The 23,418-nt window shown below is 36.1% G+C and overlaps 1 protein-coding gene across 8 annotated transcripts in view; it reads left to right on the plus strand.

Moving 5' to 3' along the window:
* Positions 1-23,418, plus strand: part of SLC16A7 (solute carrier family 16 member 7) — an 84,010-nt gene that overhangs the window by 52,126 nt on the left and 8,466 nt on the right. For all 8 annotated transcript variants that reach the window (XM_074570641.1, XM_074570472.1, XM_074570205.1 and 5 more), the window contains one exon: positions 23,251-23,394. In XM_074570641.1, the coding sequence (XP_074426742.1) occupies positions 23,251-23,394 (144 nt within the window). The remainder of the gene's footprint in view (positions 1-23,250; positions 23,395-23,418) is intronic.

Here is a 23,418-nt window from a genome sequence, read left to right on the forward strand (position 1 = left end):
TTCAGATATTTTGATCCCATTTATATTCATATACTAGTAGAGGTTCATAAATTATTCATATACAAGTAGAGAATCATAAAGGATTTTATAGGACCAGCAGCAATAACCAAGTGATTGACCAGAATTCACTGGGTGAAGAAGTAACTTGAACTAATGCAATCAAGAGTGAAGTAAAAGAGGAGGTATGTCCTGTCACACTCAGGTCTCCTCTAATGTAAGTTACTTCTTAAAGGACACATCAGCGCTTGCACTGTGGAGTGTACATGTATAACTCTGGAGGCCCCTGAACAAGTGCTGGACCCATCTAGAACAAGGGAAGAGCATAGATGTTGAAAAGCCAGAGTTTGTGTCATCTTCCTCTATGCTGTGACTTTTGACACGGACTCTTTGTCACCGTGTTTTCTAATTGGAGCTGATTTTTCTAAGGGCAGATTTGCTTTATAGCGCAGGTGCTGTTCTTTTGTTTTAATCTTTGAACAATGTTTAATTTACAGTGTTTCTGTCATCTCAAAGTGCACCCAAGTTTTATTAGCAATACAGATGCAAATCACGGGACATGTAGCTGTGGTCATTTATCTGTGAAGTTCAATGTGCACAACTTTTCATGTAAAATACAAAGCATTCAGTACTTCTGCCTTTTGTCTAATACTTCTTTTACTATTCTGAGTACCAACATGCTAACTTCACCTGTACATTGACACGAAAAATTACAAAACGGTTTACTATTCATTCTGCTAACACCTGCCCTAGTCACTATGAAGATTATCAGCACAGGAACAGTAGGCAAAGTTGTTTGGCTATCTTGTTACAGACTCCTGGTTTTAAAATGCTGAGAATGACGACCCTGCGTGATATAAACACTCTTTGAAGCCATAGCTTTTCTAGAATCACTTCCTAAAAAATAGGCCATTTAGACAATCATTGGCAGAATATGAAATAGCAATCGGGAAAAACATTTCTGAAGGAAATCACTCCATTGTTTTTACTGTCTGAAGGTAGTTTGATTCCTTAGCATTTGATGTGCTGTAATGTGAAATACACGTCCAGAACATGAGTACAAGGTGTATTGTTTACTATGAAGTGTGGTACGTACGTCTGCGATAAACACTCTCTTCATCATACTACTAATTAAGGTAACCTGAAAACATCTAAGATCTGTCATCTTCATTACAGCTTAGCATTCAACCTATTAATCATCACAGTGGGGTCAGTGAATAAGTTAGAGTCTGTGCAGACACTTTTTGCTTTGGAGGCTGCAGCCTCTTGCAGTAATTAGCTGGCATCTGTGTTTCAGTAACAAGGTATTAACTTACATTTCAATGCTTGAGAAAAAAAAAAAAAGAAACTAATAAAAGGCATCCAGTAAGGAGCTAAAAGAATGTTAATTATGTTTATCACTTACTTCATACTTAGAATAAATGGCATTAAATTATAGCAGACCATCTGGCAATCCATATGGTCTCCTGCAGTCCTGGTTAATTCCAGCAAATAGGTCAAGCACAGCATTCACCCTGTTAGGAAAGCACTAAGCAGAGGTGACAAATCTGATAAATCAAATCAATATGAAATTCTTTTCCCCTCTCAGTCTGGCATAATACACACTTTTGTACTCATTTTTGTTGTTTTTTTTGTTTATTTTTGTTTGTTTGTTTGTTTGTTTTCTTAAGCTCTCTCTTCCCATCCCCCCCACCCCCCCCATCTTCTGGATGTTTGTTAGAGTTTACTAAAAAGCCATCCCAAAAACTGAGATCCTGTGGTGTGATCAAGGTTACAGGTACTGCACAGCTTCTACTGTGCAGCCCATACTTGAAAAAAGCATCCTCTGGAGAAGAGCAATAGTTCAGTCTCCATGGCAACTCCTTCTTCTGCCTCTCTTGAGCAGAGACTGTCAATTGTATTAAATTAAGGGTGATGGTTTTGTGATGGACTCCCACACCCAAGGGACTGTGACTGAGACCACCAAACTTTTGTTACTGGAGGACAGTAGCTGGGATAAAATAGAATTAGTTGAGTTATCCTGACAGGGCAACCTGTGTTTCTGTATGTGTATGGACACATATGTATGTAAAATGTGTGTGTGTGTATGGATTCTTATATACATAAACTATATGTGTTTTCATATACTCATAGAGCTGTATTTATGCTCTAACATGCACAAGCATTAAGGAATTCAAGAAAAAGCTCAAATTCATTTGACCTCAAGTTCTCTCAGTTCCTTCTTCTCTTTTCAAAACTTCACCTCTCACTTTGCGCAGCGTTAACAGCCGAAGGTGATTAGAGAGCTTCTTATCGGAGCTTGATCTGTTTTCATTAAAAATGTTTTCATTGCTTTCAGCGTAGGTTTGATAGGAGCCTTAGTGGCAGCTATGAAAGCCATGTGACAGGTCCGGTGATTTCAGACACCGCTGACCTTGAGTTTTAAATTTCCTTAGGGAAAAAGCAGTTGGTTTACTCACTTGTCTTTAACTCTTTTTCTGTCATTTTTCCAAGGACAATTTCAGTTTGGGGTTTTTATTTCTTTCTTTGTCTGGTTTTGGTTTTTTCCCCAAAATAAATTTTTGGGTGTGACATTGGGTTATAGAGATTAGCTTGAGCGCTAATAAATCCTTCAAGCCATACCCAGCGGTGAAATCTGGGATAGTCTTGCTGGTGTGAAGTTCAAAAAAGAAAGGTCCATTTAAATTCTAGATGATGTTTCTAAGTAAATAATTTAAGAAGGACCTTTAGACCCCTTTTGCAGAAAGATGCTATATAAGTGTAAGTAGTGGCCATTACCGTTTTTCAAAACATGCTCATAATTAAAAAATGCAGCATTTAATAGCTCTTCTTCTGTATTTCTTAAGTTATTCAAGTTTGATGTTAAGTATTTCCAAACAGTAGCAAACCCTTAAAGGATTTTTCAGGTGACAACAGAAAAGTAACCTATAGACAAGTTCTCATTTGGACTTTGTCAAATATTAATTTGGAAAATAGCATATCATATGGTATGTTCAAAATATTTGTGATTTTATCTCAGTGGGTGTTTTGGTGATATTGCTGTGAAGATGAAATGGCGTGCACAGTGGAGATGACAGTTGCGAAATCCATGTAACACAAACAACAGATGGTTATGGATTTTTACTTTTGGACAGGACCTGGGCTCCTACACTTTTTTTCCTCCCTGGTAACATTTTCTTATTTTGGTTTTACAAATACTGGCACAAGCGTTTCAGTGGCCATGGAGAAGGAGATTGAGAAGCTTTCTTAAATTGACCTATGTCCTTTGTTGTCAGGGACAAGCATTTTTCGCCATCAGAATATACAAAGTGTTGAATTTTAATAACCTCATTTAGAGCGTCCTTGAAAGCAGAACTTATCAACTTTCTGAATGCCTCATGGGCATAAGGGAATACTTCACATTTAGCCTAAAATATATGTAAAACTTCCATGTCAAGTTAATTTGAGACTCGCAGATAAAGGAAAAGAAGTCATAATGAGGTGACGCAAGAACAGAGCATTCTGAATCTTACTAGCAAATGGAGATAAGTACAAAAAGAGGTATCAAGAGTAACAAAAATGTTATAAATTTACAGCAGTTCAGTTTTTAAAAAGAAGACCTGAATGCTAAGAAAGCCTGATAAAGCTCTGACGGGTAATACAGCCGCTTCTTATGTTCCTTGGAAGGCTTTGAGTTTTAGTAGAACTGTACCTTGTAGGCAGTGTTCTGCGGTAGCAATAGCTGTTTTAAACAGAGGCCTCCCCTGATGTTTAGAAAACACTCTTTAAAATGGTCCATGGGAAGAAAGATGAGAAAAAGCAGATCTGTTGTAGATGGTTTTACAAATTTTTTTCGAACAGGTTTGTCATCCTATCTATAAGAGCAAGCTGGTTTTTTTACCCTGCAACTTGTTATGTTTGGCTGAACAGATAAGATCTAATTGTTAAATAGTCAGTGCCTTTTGGGGATCCAATTTTGTCAAGTTTTCACGAAACGTAGTTGCTTTTCTAGCCACACTCAGGCAGCCAGTCTCAAAGTTAAAGACATGCTGCCACCGAGAGAAAGAAGGGGTTTTTTTGTCTTTTATTGTATGCTTATGTTAATTTTGAATAATTGTCGGAAAGACATTACGTGACAAAGAATTCCCACTGTGCTTTCTACCAAGCTCTTTCAGTATTCAAACCATAGGTTATTAGTAATGATTTGATGCATATCATAGAAATATTTGTGGTAACTTAAATTTAATGAGCTCAAGCCCTTTACTAAAACAGTTCTTATTTGCATACAAGTAGGCAACATGGATTACATAATGAACGTTAGTTAAGCATTCTTTTCTTATTTAAGGCTTTGGATTTATCTTCATCTTCATTTGGTTTTATAGCCAGGGGTTTCAATAAATAAAAGTAATCAATATTGACAGCTTCTGCAAAGAAGATTCTTTTTTCTCTCCCACTTAGTTTCAAGTAATGGGTCAAAGTCAAACAATAATAAATAACATACATCATAAGAAAACATTTTCTAAGGGACTAAAACCTTGGGTTTGTTTAAGAAAGATATCAAGGGACACAGGCCTTTGATATGTTCATTGAGCTTGTAGAACTTTGACGAAAGAATGCTTATTTTGTGTGTACTCATAATGTTGGATTAGTTCCCATATAGTTTTTCATATCACTGGATCATACAATGGTGGTACTTGTGATGTGTGTCGCGTAATTCAAAGGTAGTGAAACAATGGTCTAGCACAACTGGGAATCATGAGATATTTAAGCAGATACCAGAGAAGTACTGTGGGGAAGGAAAAGTCTGTGTGTACCATTGTAATCACACCAGCACTTCAAATGAAATAATAAACCCAGCACTTTACAAAGAACTTATTATAGAATTTTACTGGTCCATTGTTTTGGAATGTCTAAGAACTATTTCCTTGTTTATTTTGAAGGGTATATTCAAGGGAAACAGAGTTGTACTGATATGTTTAGAAGATATTCTAAGCCAGCATCAAATGGCAACAGCTGAGATTTTTACTGTGATTCATAAAGATTTGTAGATCTATAGTCATTAACAGAAGTAAGTGGACCAGGGACTTAGTGACAGTTTTATGCTGATGCCAGGGCAACTACAGAAATCAAAGTATGAGGTGGTTTTAAATTAACTTGTATGATTACTTTAAACACTCTGTTTTTGAAGATTTTTGCAGAGGTCACGTATGACACATGTAGATAAACATATATACCATGCAAAGAGTTTTTGATCAGTCAGAACCTTTTCATCTAACAGTGATATTCTATTAAGCTTACACATGTCAAAAAGCACAAACAACTGCAGCTTTAGTAGGTAATATATATTTCATTGGTGCATACAAACCAAAGAAAATCTTACCTTTCTTTTCCACAAGTTTTGCCAGGGTTTTTTTTTTTTTTAATTGTGAAGAAATAGTTAAGCATTTTCATTGCAGTTTTACCTGACTTCCACTCGGGTGAATATGTACTATGACTTGACAAACAAATGAAAGAATGTGATTAAAATAGGAGACTGTGTTGTGAAATAAGACGTTGATTTCCTCATCTGGTTCAAACGCTTCTTGCAACACTTTCCCACTGGTGATGGGAACATGTGCCTGTTTGGTTTTCTGTGTGTACTACTTTGAAACACTTATCATTAAGTCCTTTGACTTTTAGAAAACTTTGAAGGAAGTAGTGCTGCCCTTACAACTTTTTAACAATAGTAACTAGAGATTATATGGACAGGATTTATGTGTTTAGTCTTCCTCCGCATAGACAGCTACATCTGATTCAGTTGTCTAGACATCATCTGTTGTCAGTCAATAAAAATGTGAATTTCTGATTCATCCCTTCCTAAGTTAAATGTCCAAACCTTATCAAATGAATCATGTTTTAGAAAGACTTCTCTCTCTTTGGAGTGCTAAATGAACCTAGAGAAAAAGTTTAGATGTCCATTTTACACAAATCTGAGGTGATGCTACCCTACGTTTTTGTTGCCCTATACTAATACGTTATATTTCTCTCCCTAGAGACCTTGCAATCTAAGAATGTTCCTGTTAGACATATGCACCCATGGTTAGGGATTTTGAGCTTGTTCTGGTTAAGGTTTGATTTTCTACATTAATCTTCCTGTTGTATGTTGCATGGGTTGTAATTCTCACACGTTTCAATGACACTGACTCAGCTGTACTAGTTTTTATACTTGGTAATTTTAAGATTACCTATTAGCTTGTAAATCTTCTCTGATCTTGCAATGACTTTCCACATACCCATAATTCCCTTTCTTCCATCACCAGCTAAGAAAAAAACACAACTTGGAGAATAGCTGTTTTGTCTAATGATTGACCAAGTTTACATTCTTTTGTAGCTGATTATAAGCTGATAGAAATCTATGCATCTGTCTAGAAATCTATATTTTCTTCTGTTGTGTGAATGATTTGAAAGTTGAATACACTTCACCTTCTTTGTAACAAGATCCCCAAACACTTCCCTGTCAGTATCAGCTGTCAGTACCAATTTTGTCATGGTACCAACCTTACTTATACTGCTCCCCTATGGAGGACTCCTTTGCTTTTCCAGGAACAGAAATTACTTGACTGAAATTTTTTCTTCTTTTACAAGAATGAGCTTCTCTGTCCCGCACATGCTGCTTCCAAATTTGCAGCTTTTATCTTCTTGTTATATTCTAAATCGAGGAATAAAAGTTAACGTCAGGACTTCACAAGGACTCTGCAATGGCTTTCAGGGTAGGCCTGGCACAAGAGGAGAAGATGGGTGTCCTGTTTGGTCTTCCCTGGAAGGGGGAGTAATCTTGTGTCCTTGGAAGTCAAATTTCTCTCAGAAAAGCTTCAAGAGCAGTTCTGATCTAAATTGTTTGAATTATTGGCATATAACCAAATGTCAGAATTAATCCCTCATTATTGTGACATTGCTAAGCTTTGAGTGTGTGTAATTAAGTAGCTGAGTCTGTTGTTATTTGCCTAATCAGAATTGTTGTAATTCCCAGAACAGCAAGTAAATAAACAAAATGCAGGAAGTTTTACTTCTGGATATTCTAAAGACTCTCTTTGCAGGAGCTCTTCAATCCATAGGAAACCAAGACTCTATAACTGTTACCATGAAACATTTAATTAAGGAGCGTAAGGTTTTAAAGCTGGTGAGAAGCAGCATGACATTATTTATGGTGAAATAAGACTTTTTAGTTAGTTAGTTAGTTTGCCTGGACATCTGCCCAGCAAAATGCAGTAAAATGAAAGTATTGAAGTAAAGTGAAAGAATTAAAGTAAAATAGCTACATTATTGATAAAGAACTTTAGCTCACATGTTACATATGGTGAATCTGAAAGTCATCTTTGAATTTATTGCCAAGTGTTCTAAAGTCACATTTTGGCTAGTGGCACTGGAAAAAATTAAAGCTGACAGTAGGAAAACTTACAACAGATCCATTGATATACAAAGTGATGAATGACAGTTTTCACTGACAATGTTATGCTCTTATCAGAGACATGTAAAATAATTGCCTGGGACTCCATTCCAGGTGTAGGGACCATGATGCTAATCCTGCAATACGTGCTTAATTTTAAACACCTTAGCGATCTCATAAATTTCTAAGTTAAAATAAATTTTTCACCTGCTTAAAGTCAACATATAAACATGTTTATATATTTATGCAAATATGTTTATCCATAGGTGTTTGTAACATCAAGATCTCTTGACAGTGTACCTTCAATGATTTAAGTGCTCCCAGAGGCACTCATGGAAATCTCATTTTTATTTATATCAACTTTAAAAAGACATTATCTATAAAAGATTCATGTCTTTTCCCCAAAATAAAATATAAATAAAATATAAAAGATAAGGTTTCAGGATTTACAGTGTTTGAGTAAAACTGGTGGTATTCACATTAGTAAAGTAATAATTTGATTAAACTTTTGGTTTATTTGTCAGTAAGCTTATCTCTGCTTCATGAATAAAAAATAAAAATCTAAGGAGACAGTACAATTTAACCTTAAGTATGAGCCTCCTAACTTCAATTTTAATTTATTGGAATCCATAGAATTCCAGCGCTGCGAAGTGCACTGTGGAGTGGAGAATCAGGCACTCTGACTGTGAGGATTGTTGTGATTATTCACTGAAGCAACAAACTATGTAGCAAAACACTTTCAGGGAGTGACCTGAAATTGTATGATTCTCACGTGAGAAGAGAATGTAGTCAATATTAGAGGTGGTTGTAAGGGGCTGATGGCCTGATTAATTTTTGATTAATACATTTTTATTGTCATAGAAAGTTACAGAAAAAATATATATATAAAAAAGTTTGTCAAAAAAAAACCAACCACAAACCCCTCTGTCCTATGGGCTGGACTTGCAGAAGGACCACACGGCCAAAATGTGATGGGGCAATTCATCTCAGAGCAAGGTCCAATGTGCATTGTATGACTGCACATACAATAATGAGCAATGCAGTCCAGCAATTGGGCTGATACTAAATTAAGAAACAGTTGTGCTGCATTTTTTTTTAAGGTTGTGTGGTAATAAAATGCAATATAGTACCACATTGCCTGAAATAAAACGTTTGCAATTATTTTGAAAAGCCAAGAGGAAGAATTGGATCATGGGAATGCCATTGTCTTTATTTGTACAACAGAAGATGTTTGAGGTATTTCAGAGTGACTTATTTGAAGATTTTTAATTGAGCTGAAAATTCTGAGACTTGAAATTTTTACTTCAGCCTGGGAATAAAATGGATGTTAAAGCGTAAGAGTGTTTCATGCAATGCTAATTCTAATTTTATGTATCGTTCGTTAAAAATCAAATAGCGTGTCTCAATGATAGTACGCATGGGAGTGATTCTCTTGTCTTTCACACAGCGCGATATTTCATACCTGTGCAAAGAGTGTGCAAGGTTATTTAAACCATTGCCATTGTGATTTAGAAGCTTTTCATATTTACTTACTCAAATGTAAACAGTAACCTGAGTGCAAAGCACTTGACCCTGTGCTCAGAGAAACGGAGCTGAAGTGGCATATGGGATTAAGACAAGAACAAATTTGTATCATAGAATTTCTTCTGAATTGTTTCTCCTGATGTTATAAAAAACTTACCTGACAAGGTGTTCAGATATATACATATTTCCTAGATCAGTCAACTTTCTAACCAATTGGTTTTCAGTGAGATGTGTTAAAGCTTACTAAAGACACATAGTTCCTCCTGTGGGAAGAAAATAATTCTTTTTTTAGTAAACCTAAGGAAGATTCTCCTCACAGGCACACATGTTAAATCCTTGCAGAAGTGGGTATATTTCATTGGATTATTTTAATGTGTTCTGGCTGAAGAACATCAACATAACTCCTTAGATGAAAGGGTGCTCCAGGAACGCATGATGTTTAGGCAGCATCTGCAATACAAATCATGAGAAGCCTATATTTTAATGGGCACTAATTTATTTTGAATTTATGATGCATCATAATCATTAGAAATAAGCTGCTTGACATTACTCGGTGGACAATAAGGTTTCTGCCAGTGGTGGATTGTTTTATTTCTTCACACTAGGTAAGAAAATACGCCTGCTTTAAAAGCCACACAAATATTAACTTCAAGTGCAATAAGATGGCCTCAAGTCACCAAGCCGCTTCATGTTGCCTTTTGCAGCAGAGCTCAAATATTCCCTGTTCATGTAAGCAGACCTGATCTAGACTTCCCCCACCCATCCACACACCCCCTTTTACCTTCTCTATGGAGGTATATCCTCTGCTGCTACAAGTGAAAGGGCTGTGTAGAGAGCATCACACATGTTGTTTCCTCTCTAGTCCTGCTAAAACACAAATGCCATAAAGACCTTTGCTCAACTCCCTTACAATATATTCCTTTTTCACTGCTTAAGTCCCAGGCTTCCTCTACTAATTTTTCATGATTCTGTCACTCCTTACTTGGTCATATTTTATGAAATATTGTTTTCATAGGGGAAGGCGTACTTTCCCCCTCATTAAAGGAAGTCATCATGTTCTAGTTGATTACAGTCCATGGAAAGTGTGTTTGTTGATCCAGCCCACAAAAGAAATAGCATGTGTCTATACATAGGAAACATCTGAAAATTTGAAAGACCCATCAGGTAAAGTTCTTTGCATTGTAGATAGAAATCTAGAAGTGTCAACTTGATGACAAATACAACCCTGATGACATAATGTATGTGAGGTGGGTATGGGAATATGCAAAGGTAAACCGACATCCACTGAGATAATGCATAGATTGAAAAAAATGCATCTGATTTCTTTCTCAGTTCTATTCCATAGAGTATTATTCTCAGGCATGTCTATTTTGCTGTAAAAGGCTAGTGAGAAGCAAGGAAAAAAGAATGAGGAGAGAAGGGATTAAGACTCATTCTTAAATTACCGATTAATCAGTAAATATTTTCCTAAGATTAATATTTTTTAAAAAGCAGTTAAATGTGGGTTGTCTAAAGTTTAAGTAAATTGGGAAATGTTCTGATCTGAACCCGTGGGATGCTTTCAGAATTCTGGGCCTATTCGCCACGTTTTCTCCAAAGGTTCTGCTTCCTCCAGGGTGTAATAAAGGTTACTGAATAAAGAAATGCATTGAAAGATGGAAACCATCACATAAATCGTACTGTTGTTGATTAAGAGGATAATCTTTTTATAATTTTTGGTTTTTCTTTAGTCTAGTTTTGATTTTTTTCTTCATGTTTCTAGCCATTTAACGGTTTATATTGCTTTTAGTCTTTTTGATGTGGAAGACAAAATATTCAGGGTTACCTTTACAAATTTCTGCAATTAAACAGATTTTCTCAAGATATGTTATTTTTTCACTTGTGTGAAAACAGGAAAAAGAAACCACAAACCACACTCCAAAGATTCTCACTTTTAATTGACAACTGAATGTAGCTGTGTCTCCCCCCACCCCTCACCCCAGTTTCTTAGTCTCCTCTTTTGCAAAATGTTGGGAAAAATGTAAATTCTGTACTTGGTATGATCCCATTAATACATTACCATTGCCTGCAATTACACTCTAAATACCTTAGGTGCCAAAACCTACTGAGAATGCTCAGTTCCCATTTTGTACGATATCTTTGAAACACAAATGAATTCCCTTCCCCCTCCTCTTTCCTTTTCCTTTTCCATTTCCCTTCCCTTCCCTTCCCTTCCCTTCCCTTCCCTTCCCTTCCCTTCCCTTCCCTTCCCTTCCCTTCCCTTCCCTTCCCTTCCCTTCCCTTCCCTTCCCTTCCCTTCCCTTCCCTCTTCCCTCTTCCCCCTTTGCTCCCTCTTCCCATTCCCCTAGTATGCTGTGAACTGAAGATAATTCACGTATATTTACTTTACGCAGTTCTTCAGATATGATCCAATTTATGGACTGTAAAGGAATTTGGGAAATTCCCACTCTTAAGCTTCTAATTGTTACCACTGAAAGTCACCATATTCGTTTTACTGGATTTTATTAAAAATACAGTTATAATTAAAATAATGATAAAAGAATGTTTTAGAAAGACTTTTGTATAAAGTAAATTTTAAGCTTAATGATACATATGTGTTAAACAGCAAATGCATTTGGAAATAAATTTACAATGTTATTGTCAATGACCTAAGTATGATGACTTCTCAGGACACTTCCAAGTTATAAATACATCCAGATTTATGCTTCTCATTACATATCTTCTAAATATGTAGGTGAGATTTAATGTTCCACTCATGATCCATAATTCTCAGTAAGCGGTTCACGGAAACATCATAGGTAGTAGACTGAGTATTTTCAATTTTAAGTTTAATTATACAGTGCAAAATTAAGACCAGAAAGTAATATGATAAAGGAGCAACTAGGAAGAAGCATTATCTTTTGCTTTCTCTGAAATTACATATTATTGCCTGTAACAATATATAAGGAATCATTTCCGAGTTGAGCTAGTTATAACATTATTCTGGAAGAAAACAAATAAACTGTAAGATGATATGCAGGGTGAAAATGGGATATCGTATGAACATTAATATGATGGGCAATTTGAAGAAGACAGAGAAATCCAAATGACAATATTAATCTTAGCTGAAGTTGGCTGAATTTTTCAGTGAATGCATTATCTGAAAAATGTAATGATTTGAGTTGCATAGAATGTACCGTAGGTTCATAAGAACTACTAAATAGGCTGTGCAAGGTCTTCTGAAAGTGTTTGCTCTGACTTTTTGCTCTCTGTGATGTCTGCTAGGCTTCCAAATGACAAAGTACTGTTCTGCTTCCAGGAAAAGGAGCCAGAGATTTTTAAGAAGGTGTATAAAAAATCTTGAATGATAATAGGGGATAATAAACAGGAAGTGGTGAGTTATGAATACATTTATGACTATTGTATTCACATGTGCATACACAGATTTGTAGAAAAGACAGGCATTCCTCAAAGAGGAAGAATAAAAAAAGGAAAATATTTGTAAGTAACATCATTTAGGCAAATGTCTACGAAGAATTAAAATAAATATTTGGAAGCACTGTTTGTCTTGCTTTTTTTCTTCCCAATAATTAGCTCTGAGATTAACAACATATCTCTTTTTTTCAAGTTGCTATAATTGTAGTTGTGACAATGGTCACAACAATGGGACAATGTAACCTCTGTCTTTCTTTCCAGTTTTATGATCTACAACAATACAGAAAATTGTTCTCCCTTTGTAACAGCAGAATATGCTAAACTTGTTTGGCAATCTGGTTCATGCAGTTAGCAAGCTGTAAAGACAAGTTTTGTAGCTAGAAATTGTAATCTGCATTGGCAAGGCACAAATCACTAAACACTGTCTTCTTCAGTTACAAATTTTCAAGTTCTTTAAACTTGAAAGAGTGAGTTCAGAAGTTTCCAGGTGAAAAATACATATAAAAGGGATGAGTACGTTCTATTATCCCAGGAAAAACCAACTCATTTGTATCATTAGGAGTAAAACAATTGGATAAGGAGAAGTCGTGGGGTTTTTTGAAATTTTTTTGTGTGTGTATGTTTGTGTGAATATGTACTCTCTATGACTGGGCATAGCAGGTTTTTAGTAAGATGATTTTTGAGAAAGATAAACTAGTAGAAGTACTGGAAAGCTATAAATGAACCTCTAGTTTTGATAAGTATTAATTTTCCTTTGTTCCCTGAAAGCAGACATATTAGATAGGATTTGTTTTAATCTTTTCAGAAATGTGATGCTTCTTTCAGTACAAGCGCTCAAACACATATTACCAAGTTGAACTAAGTCTTTGACTTGCAACCGTCCACAGAGAAAGACGGAGCAGCCACTGAGATGAATGAATAATACTTCAAAGATGAGACCTCTGGAAGAAATCCACTAAATATTTGCATTGAAGCAGAGTTAATGCCTCCTGAAATTCCTGGTGAAACCCTGAAAAGGATATAAATTTAGTGAAGTTTATTATTAATACCTTCATATTAAGTACTGCTATAGAGAAATATATTTACTAATATTTATATATTAGTATTACTATCTTTGCTATATTTCCAGAGAGGAAAAATGAGTAAGTCCTTGTTTGTTTTTTCATTTGAAGGAGAAGTAACCTTTAATGGCACAGGTTCATTGTGTGTGTCAACAGTAGTATTATTTAGGTGAAATCCCCAATGCATTTTTTGGGTCTGAAAAGCTGTTTTAATTTTAGTTTCATGCAAGCCTATGAAGTCCTGAGGAGTTAATTGCAGTTAAATACTAAGCTTTAAAAATCCATTGTCTTTTCTTCTGCAGGAAACTTTCATTAATTCTTCCAAATACCTCATATCTGCCACTGAATTTTCTAATGTTCATGTTGATACACTACATGACATTTACTGCTTAAGTTACAAGTTGGTTGCATTGGTTTTCTGGGAAGAAAAGAATATTTTTCTGAGAAGATGGCTTGTGGTGAACGTATCATGTGCTAATGCTATTTCCAGCTATCCCCATTACAGATGCACACAGGCCACTTTGTGAAAACCGTATGCCCGGTGTTACAATGTCTCTGTTTACATACATCTCGCTTATAGGTGCTTTGGTTCCATCTCATCATTAACTTGTTCCCTCCTTTCTTCTTTCTTGTTTCTTGCCTTTTTCCAAGTTGAAAGAGCATTTTTTTGCAAGTATCTATGCATGGGCTCTGCTTTACTCAGTGATACTGAAGGTAAAAGGAATAAAAAAATAAGGAAAGTTTTAAAAAATGCTGAAGTATTTTGCTGCATCTGACTTCATTTCACAACAAATGCGTCAATGTGAAATTTGTGCAATTAATTTTGGGACAGAGCTTTTTTTTGTAGTCGGTGACCATAAATGTTTCTGAAAACCACTGAGTGTTCAGCAGCTCATAGGATTACACTAATTTCCTATTAAATGTTATGAAGTTTCATATTGCTGATTTCAAAAGAAATATCATAAATCATCTTAAGATCTTCTGCTTTGTAATCAAGTGTTTTAGCCTTTCATGAAAAAAATTCTGTAGCAGAGCATGCAAAAGTTAATTAATATAAAGCATCGATATGTATCCATGTAAATAATAATCAGCATGGCTACTCCTTGATTAAAAACCAGGCAATTTTCCAACTTTTTAAAAATTCATATGGAGTAATTTGCTAACTTGAAGATGTTTTCTAAATTACATGGTCCATAACTGCATACACATATGCACACTAGCAAACAAGAAAAAAACTTGTAAGCCAAAAGCTTTAATCAAAATACGTAATGCCTTTGGTTCATATCTCTGCTGTATCGCTGGGAAAAAGAAAGACAAAATAACAAAACAGATCAAGGGTTTGTAATTTCTACATAAAAGCAATACACTTAGAGCAAGCACCAGCACCGCTGTTCACTTATTTTGTTTCTTCGGATCATTTCGGGAGAAAGACGTCTCATATTTGCAGCCAGACTTATGTGTTCTTGACTTGAGCACATCAGTTCAAAATTATCAGATGTAACCTTTTGGGGAGGAGGAACCATGAAGAAGCAGCAAGTGTGTCAAGGCGCTCTACCATCAGCCAAGCTCCTGGGGGTCACCACACACATGATTACTCTGTTTCTTATAAAAGTCCTAAGGAACATCTTAAGGTCCATTTAATCCTCATTAGTAATCAAAAGATAAAAAGCTTAATAGAATTCAAGGATCCTTCAGGACCCAAGTGAGAATTCAGGGTAATGACACTGAGGAAATGTCGTTAGAGGAGGGGAAGTGGTGAGCAAAGTGTGATGGATGGTTGAACGACCGACTGCTTTCTCCCCGGCATGCTGCGCTTTCAGCTGCTGACCTATCTTAACTCATAGTTTAGCAACCCTAACTCAACATTAGCCATTTCTTTTTGGTGATATTTATTGCAAGAGCATTTTTTGCCCTTTGCTTTCTGTCAAGGTTACTATATTATCTGGGCTTATAGAATCAGTGCGGACAGTTGTAAATGTTGTATGAAATGGGAAAAAAAAACACCTGCCAAATGCACAGAGAAACTACAGAGAAAGCTTTCCAACAGTTCTTGAATGATGTTACTTTCATTGCTGTTACACAAACACACAGGATATGTCAGAAACACAGGTTACCATTCCCAGAAATGTGATAAAGAATCTTACACAAAATAGTTGCATAAAAATTTTAGTACTTTCAAATTTATCAATATTTGGGGGATTTTTTTTTTTCTGTCTGCCTTCTCTAAATGCCTGTCCAAGAGTACTAAAAGTATTTAGCCAAAGGTTTTTGAACTAGAGATAAGGCTGTTACAGAATGCTCAGTATTTTGATTTAGTCCCGCTTGAGAAAAGCAGCGTATTTTTAACTTAATGAACAGGTTTTAAACATGATCAGAATCAATTTTGAGTTGGTTTTCCTCTGGATGCCAGAGATAACATTCTAATAGCAGTACTAAGTGTTTGCTTAAAGCTTTTGTGGTTGAAGGAGTTCTTTTAAAGTGAAAGATAAGGCTCTGCTATAGCAAAATATGGGGGATTCTTTGCCAAACAAAGCAAATCAGTTCCTGCAAGTGGATTTTATATTTTGTAAAAAAAAAAAAAAAAAAAAAAAAAAAAGGAAAAGAAAGAAGAAGAAGAAGAAGAAGAAAAAACTCTGACTGATATTAGCAAGTAGTTTATCCTAATGTTAATTCTTGTAGCTCCTCGGGATTTTCCAGCCTTGTACGAAAGAGAAATAAAAAATAAAGCTGGACTGGAAAGATAGCTGCATTGACTCTGCAGAGCAGATGGCTGGGAATGGACTTGTGTTCAAATCATTTGACTTGACAGGATGCAATCTACAATATTGCATTAGTGCAACTTGAAATATTATTATTGCATTTATTTTCAACTTCTTTCAGCTTTTCACTTTATTTAAATAAATGTCATATTGTTCAGACTGAGTCATTTCAGGTTGCTTTGGATCAGTGACACTATGAAGACTGTATGACATTGTCAATTTATGTTAAAAAATTACCTTTATATCAAGAAGGCTCATCTCTAGTTCCATAATAAAATAATGCAGGTAGCAAAAGAGAAAGCATAAATGCACTTTCTGTATCCGAAACAAATTATAGATGTGAATGATCTTTAATTACATCACTGTATTATAGCAGTGAGAAATCAAACCAGGACAAATAAATTCAATACTAAAACCTAGATTATACACTTTCTAAAGAAACTTTCATTTCTACAGTGAATGTACATATAGAGTAGACCCAGAGATGACCTCATTAAGGACATAAAAGACAATTATAGCAGCTTGATACGGCTACAAACCGATTCCTATTATTGTAACGATTTTTACTAGTTATTATCCATTTAAGTTGCAGAACAGTTTTTTATCCCTCACAGAAAGTAGTGTCTATTTACAGGAGAACTGTCTAAAGTAAATATTTTTTTTTTCATTGTGTGAAGAAAAAATTGATGTAAAAGAGAAAAGGCAGCAAGAATTCTAGTGTCCTAGATTCTCTTCCTCCTATAAATTAATGGAGTGTACCTAATACATTTGGACTTATAAATGTTATTCTACCTGAGAGCTGAGCAAGATATAGATTTTATGCCAAATAAATCTTCCTTTAGTCTGTTTTGTGGCCTTAAAACTGATCTGTCTGTACCATTACCTCAAAGTATTACAAAATGGAAATATTGTTATCTGGTTTGCATCCTTTAAGCTTTTAGAGATACTGGATATAAAGTTGTTGCATTCTCTCCAGAGTCGGATCATTTTTTAAAAATGTATATTTTCTTAGGGCTGAAAAAAGAAATAAATGGATAGATGTATGTATATGAGTGTGTATCTCTGAGAATGTAACTATATGAGAAAGAATATTAAATTTATAGTGCATAGTTTGAGCCCTCTGTTCATTTCCTCAAATATAGCAAGCAATATGTTTCTTTAGAAAGAAATTTTAATGTTCAAGGGATGTTTAAACCATATTAGCACAATAAGCATCTTTTCAAGGGAAAAAAGTGATTATTTCTTAAAACATCTGCTTTTTATATCTAGTTATTATTCAGTTATGTAGTCTTTATTGCTTTTAATTTACCACAGTATGGCTTAGCAGAAGAAGGAAGATTGAAATGGTGATTGAAAAGTTAAACTTGGAAGTGAGAGGAAAATATGGATTATTGCTACCTTTATTATTATAAGAAATAATTAAACTCATTTGTAAGCAATATATTTCTTCCAAGAGATCTTGGTATTCACTGAAGACCAGTGAAAGCAGCTTTGTCCTCATGTCTTGCACAATACAAATGTGCAAGTGAAGGTTCTCCTGAGCCATCAAAACAGAACGTAGGTGTCACGTTATTATAGGCTGTGTATAAAACATCATAAACAGCTCCCAAATGCACGAGCCAGTCTCTGCTCACATAGCTGAAATAACTTTTGCCATCTTTCCCTTAACATATGAGGAAGAGTATGAAAAGCTGCAATTGTTTCTTGTCTTCTTCTAAAGCATTTGTGTCCTGCTGCACAGCCCTGAAACTGTTCTTCAGTGGCACTGGTTACAGTTGCTGTCCCATTCCTTCTCACAGTCTGGTCATTTGCCTCAAACAGAAAGATATAAAATAAAAATACAACCAGGAGACTGTTAGCATATTATGATAATGGTCTTAAATTTGGTTTAGGGAGTGTGTAGTCTTTTGTGGCTGAGGGTTTGTTGGTGCTAAGGGAGAGATCACAGTAAATATTCTTGTGGGCTTCCTGACTTAACATCTGTTATGTAGTTACTTCAGGCTTCAGGAAAGTAGACTGAGATCCAGCAGTCCTTTAGTGCATTAATGTGCATAAATGTATAGCATGATTTTGGCAGTGTTACAGTACTTAAACAGCTTAATCTGCCTTCTGCTAAAAAGAAAAGATATGCAAGGAATATAGATACATGCTGGCATGTGAGCATTGCTTAAATAATTGTAGAAGCTGTTAGATGTGGAATTAAATTTGTGCATGGCCATAAAACATATGATGGCAGGCAAACAGCTGGAATTTATGTAGATTTGTACACATTAATGTATGAATATGCACCATTTTATGAGACTCAAAACACAAGTATATACATAGATGCCACAAGAAAACATTTAACCTACTCATCAGATTGGAAGGATTCCTAGATAGCTTAGGGAGAAAGGTTAAACTAACTTTATGGTTTATAGAACAATTAATATTTCCCACATGTGCAAATTTTAAATCAAAATACTGGAATATACTAAAAGAAAACCCGAAAATAAATGGAGCTGTGGTGGTAAATACACATCATTAACTTAAGGAAAATATCTCAAAGAGAATATTATGTTTAAAGGCATTTTAAATTCATAACACATTCCAGATGTAGGTCATTTGAAAGTACAGAGCTCAGACCCCTCAGACAGCTTTGTCTTTCCTCTGGTGCCTTCATCCACTGCCTACCTAAATTAATACATCCATATTTGACCTCTAGCTAAACAGGTCTTGTAGGTGAGGCTAACATGGCATGCTTTGATCTGAAAAGCTGTAACTTACAGTCCTGTCCTAACTGCCACAGTTAAGATCCACCGTTAAGAGGTCAAGTTTTCTTGTGCCTAATAAGGAACTGTTTGCAAAATGATCTTCCTCAAAGGACTGTACTATGGAACTTGCCATTCCTGGACACCCCCAAAAAAAACAACCAACCAAACACTAAAACCAAACCTCTCCCCCAAAACCTTAAACAGACAAGAATCTGGGTCATTTCCATGTTCTACAGGAGAAGGAAGGAAAGATGGGTCAAACAGTAGTAAAGAATGTAATTATTATAGTCAGTACTCTTCTGCGGTGACTATTAGAGCAGAGCTCATCTTTTCCCTTGATTATGTTGGAAAACTTTGTCAGTGCTGTGCAATGCTGTCTTTTTGATCCATAGTTTTATTTAAAATGCTAGCAATATGGCAATATTGTGCAACAATCTTTTTTAATGCCATTATTCTTTTTCTAGTACTTGATAGTCTACTATGTGTGGATTTACCTCATCTTTTTCATTTGGTCTCACACCCGTCCTTCTGGCTTTTCCTGCTGTCTTTGTTGAATGAGTAAAGAAGCAGATTGCTGACAGGTCTATCTACATCATACCTGAAGTATTTACATAAGGGTACAATTCAAGGTGTTTCCTGTAGTGAATAAATCTGTAAATTGTATGGTCAAATATTTACCTCCTATGATGCCTCTTCACAAATTTTTTTTCTAAGGATCAGCAAAGGAGCATTTTAAGTAAGACTACAGGAAGGCAACATTTATTACAGTAGTAGTTTGGGGGGAGGTCAGAATGTTACCAAATACTACACAAATTTTTCATTTACAATTTTGTAGATACTTTCATCTCATCACAGGAAAAAGAATTTGAAAATAATTAAAAAAAACATTATTCTGGTATCTTTGAAGTGAAATATTGTTATTGTGTTTAGCAATGATAACGATTAAAACTTTTTTTTTTTCAGAAAATTGCCTTTAATTTAATTTCTTTTAAAAAATATAAATATTAATTGGTAAGGGGTGAAACTTTTTGCTTTGAGTTAAACAATGAGTTCAAGTTAAAAGGATCTTTTTTGATACAGGGGAAATATTTGTATTGTTCACGTATTTCAAAAGGGCTTTCTTTCTAATTCAAACATGAGCCAAACTACTGGTTGTCCAAACATAGCTCTATAAATAAAAAAATTGTGATCAAAGTTATGCTTCAGCATAGGTATGAGAGCACAAGTTTATTAAGACAGGAGAAGTAAGCATGATAATTTTGGAAAGTGTTTGGAGTGTAATGTGTCGATCCTTCACGTTTCACTGCTTTCTCCATATGACCTCAAAGGAGAAACCCCACCTCACTGTCACTGTTCTGCCCAATGTTTCCCCCCAAATGGAAATAAAGAAGTGTTAAGTATCTTATAATATAAGCTGTCAGCAAAAAGTTTTAGTGCTTCATACGAGATTTAAAGTCTTTTAATAAACCTCTGGGCTACTGTATATTTGGTGAGCCATTCCATGCTGTGGATTTTCAACTCTGTTGGTTTAAATATACGGTTATACTTAAACTGCAGTTCAGTGGGCAGCAGAGCTTGGTCTCCTGTGTTTATGTGTCTGTAAGATGAGCCCTGATGCCTTCAGTCTGAGCACCCTTTACCTTTCCAGTAAAACAGCCACCCTGTTTATCCTCTGTGCCCACACCTACCTTGAACGGTACAGCTGCCTGGGCGAGAAGATAGATTGCTTTTACTAGTGGGAAGCTGAGTATATTGGCCAGTGTCTGTGTTGCCTGGGCAGGAACCTCCTTTTTTAAACAGATGCTGCCCTTGACTCCTTATGACCCAAGCTATTTAACGAATGCACAAACTGTAAGATCTAAACATCACTCAGATCTTTGCTTTTCGGTGAAGTTAATTTCAAACTGGTCTCTGGATTCCCAAGCTATTAGAAAAGATAGTCAGACGCAGGGCAAAACTATTATAGAAGCTTGTTTCCATAAGGAAATAAGCTAAAAATGCATCATCTGGCATAAGCTTAAGACTTTTGTTGTTGGTATTTGTCTTGGACGAGTGTACTCTTCGCTGGATAAAAAAATGTCTGGAGGGCTGGGCCCAAAGAGCTGTTGTGAATGGAGTTAAATCCAGTTGGTGGCTGGTCATAAGTGGTGTGGCCCAAGGCTCAGTACTTGGACAAGTTCTGCTTAACATCTTTATCAATGATCTGGACGAGGGGATCAAGCGCACCCTCAGAAAGTTTGCAGACGACACCAAGTTGGGCGGGAGTGTTGATCTGCTTGAGGGTAGGAAGGATCTACAGAGGGATCGGGACAGGCTGGATTGATAGTCTGAGACCAATGGTATGAGGTTCAACAAGGCCAAGTGCTGGGTCCTGTACTTGGGTCACAACAACCCCATGCAACACTACAGGCTTGGGGAAGAGTGGCTGGAAAGCTGCCGGGTAGAAAAGGAACTGGAGGTATTGGTTGACAGCTGGCTGAATATGAGCCAGCAGTGTGCCCAGGTGGCCAAGAAGGCCAGTAGCATCCTGACCTGTATCAGAAATAGTGTGGCCAGCAGGACTAGGGAAGTGATTGCCCCCCTGTACTTGGCACTGGTAAGGCACCACCTCGAACACTGTGTTCAGTTTTTGGCCCCTCACTACAGGAAAGATATTGAGGTTCTGGAGCATGTCCAAAGAAGGGCAACAAAGCTGGTGAGGGGTCTGGAGCACAAGTCTTATGAGGAGCATGTGAGGGAACTAGAGAAAAGGAGGCTGAGGGGAGACCTTATCGCTCTCTACAGCTATCTGAAAGGAGGTTGTAGAGAGGTGAGTGTTGGTCTCTTCTCCCAAGTAACAAGTGGCAGGACAAGAGCAAATGGCCTCAAGTTGCACCAGGGGAGGTTTAGGATGGATATTAGGAAAAATTTCTTCACTGAAAGGGTTGTCAAGCATTGGAACAGGCTGCCCAGGGAAGTGGTGGAATCACCATCCCTGGAGGTATTTAAAAGACAGGTAGGCGTGATGCTTAAGGACATGGTTTAGTGGTGGTTTTGGCAGTGTTAGCTTAATGATTGGACTCGATCTTAAAGGTCCCTTCCAACCTAGACAATTCTATTCTATTCTATGATTCTATATGCAAGTAATAATTAACATTTACAGTACATCCATAGTAGTACTTTAATACGTTTAAGGTAATTCAAACAGTGGAGTCTAAAATAACACTGTACCTATGAAAATACACTTTTAAATTTGCTTGGATTTAGCTTTTTCACATCATGGAGTTTCTGGCATTTGTTCCTTTAGATATTTATAAAAAGAGAGACTTAAAACTATTACGAGTACAGTGAATGATTTGCAGTAAAACCGAATGTAGAGCTTGGCATTCCACTTTATGCCAGGTGCCTGCTTTGTCTTGAGTTTGAAATTTATTGCTTTTTATTATGGTGGGGGTTTTTTATTTATTTTTGAATTGGATAAGCTTAGTTATTGCAAAAGCAAGACTATTCGTAATGGTTTGGGCCAAATATAGCGCAGCCAGCTGGTACACAGGTTTACCTAAAGAGCTTTGGCAACCTCTTAATCTTGATATGTAGCACACCATCTATTCTAGTCACGGTCGTTTAAAAAACATATAATGCATGTCATGCTAAATTGCACACTGGCAGTTTGTTTAATACGGACGTAATTACACCATAAACTGAATTGCAGTTGAAACTGAAAAATGGTCCTGTAGCAATATTTTCAAAGTTTATAGGTCTTTATGCTAAACCACATCTTAGATTTTCACAGACAACCTATAGTCATCTTACTGCCCATTAACACTCCTTTCTGGATGAGGTAAGGGAAAACGAGCCTCAGGCGCCAGAGATTTACAATCTGATTTGACAATATTTTTAAGTCTATGTGTAGTTTTACGTAGGGGTCCAGGACATGCTACAGTATTAAGATCAGTTATTAGTTTGCTTGCCTGGAGATTCCACCTGCTCTGCGGAGTTTTGATATCTGTCTTATACTTGAAATTCTTCAGTCCTTGCACTTTCAAAACTTCCATTGACCAATCTCAGTATTGATTGCTTGTGAACTGTAACAATCCCTCTTACTTGTCTGATGTCTTTAATCTTTTGATCCATCTCCATGACTAATCAATATTTATATTGTCATGGAGGCAATATATCCACATCCAGGCTCATGTGTCTGCAAACTCACAAAGTGTGTTTGTACGACAAATCAGTATAGAAACAGCTAAGACTTTCCTGGGATGTAAGAGTAAGGCATTCCAACATATCTAAACTAAACACAAAGACACGTATGATGGAGTTACCTGTTACCTGTTAATGTATTTTCTTTCTACCAACAGGTCCCATAAGCAGCATTTTGGTGAATAAGTACGGTAGCCGGCCTGTGATGATAGCAGGAGGTATCCTGTGTTCATTTGGTATGATTGCTTCCTCTTTCTGCAATAGCGTCCTCGAACTTTATCTATGTATTGGTGTTGTTGGAGGTAAGAGTCTTGTTTAAAAGGAAT

The sequence above is a fragment of the Larus michahellis genome, chromosome 1 (assembly GCF_964199755.1).
Source record: "Larus michahellis chromosome 1, bLarMic1.1, whole genome shotgun sequence".
Taxonomy (NCBI): Eukaryota; Metazoa; Chordata; class Aves; order Charadriiformes; family Laridae; genus Larus; species Larus michahellis.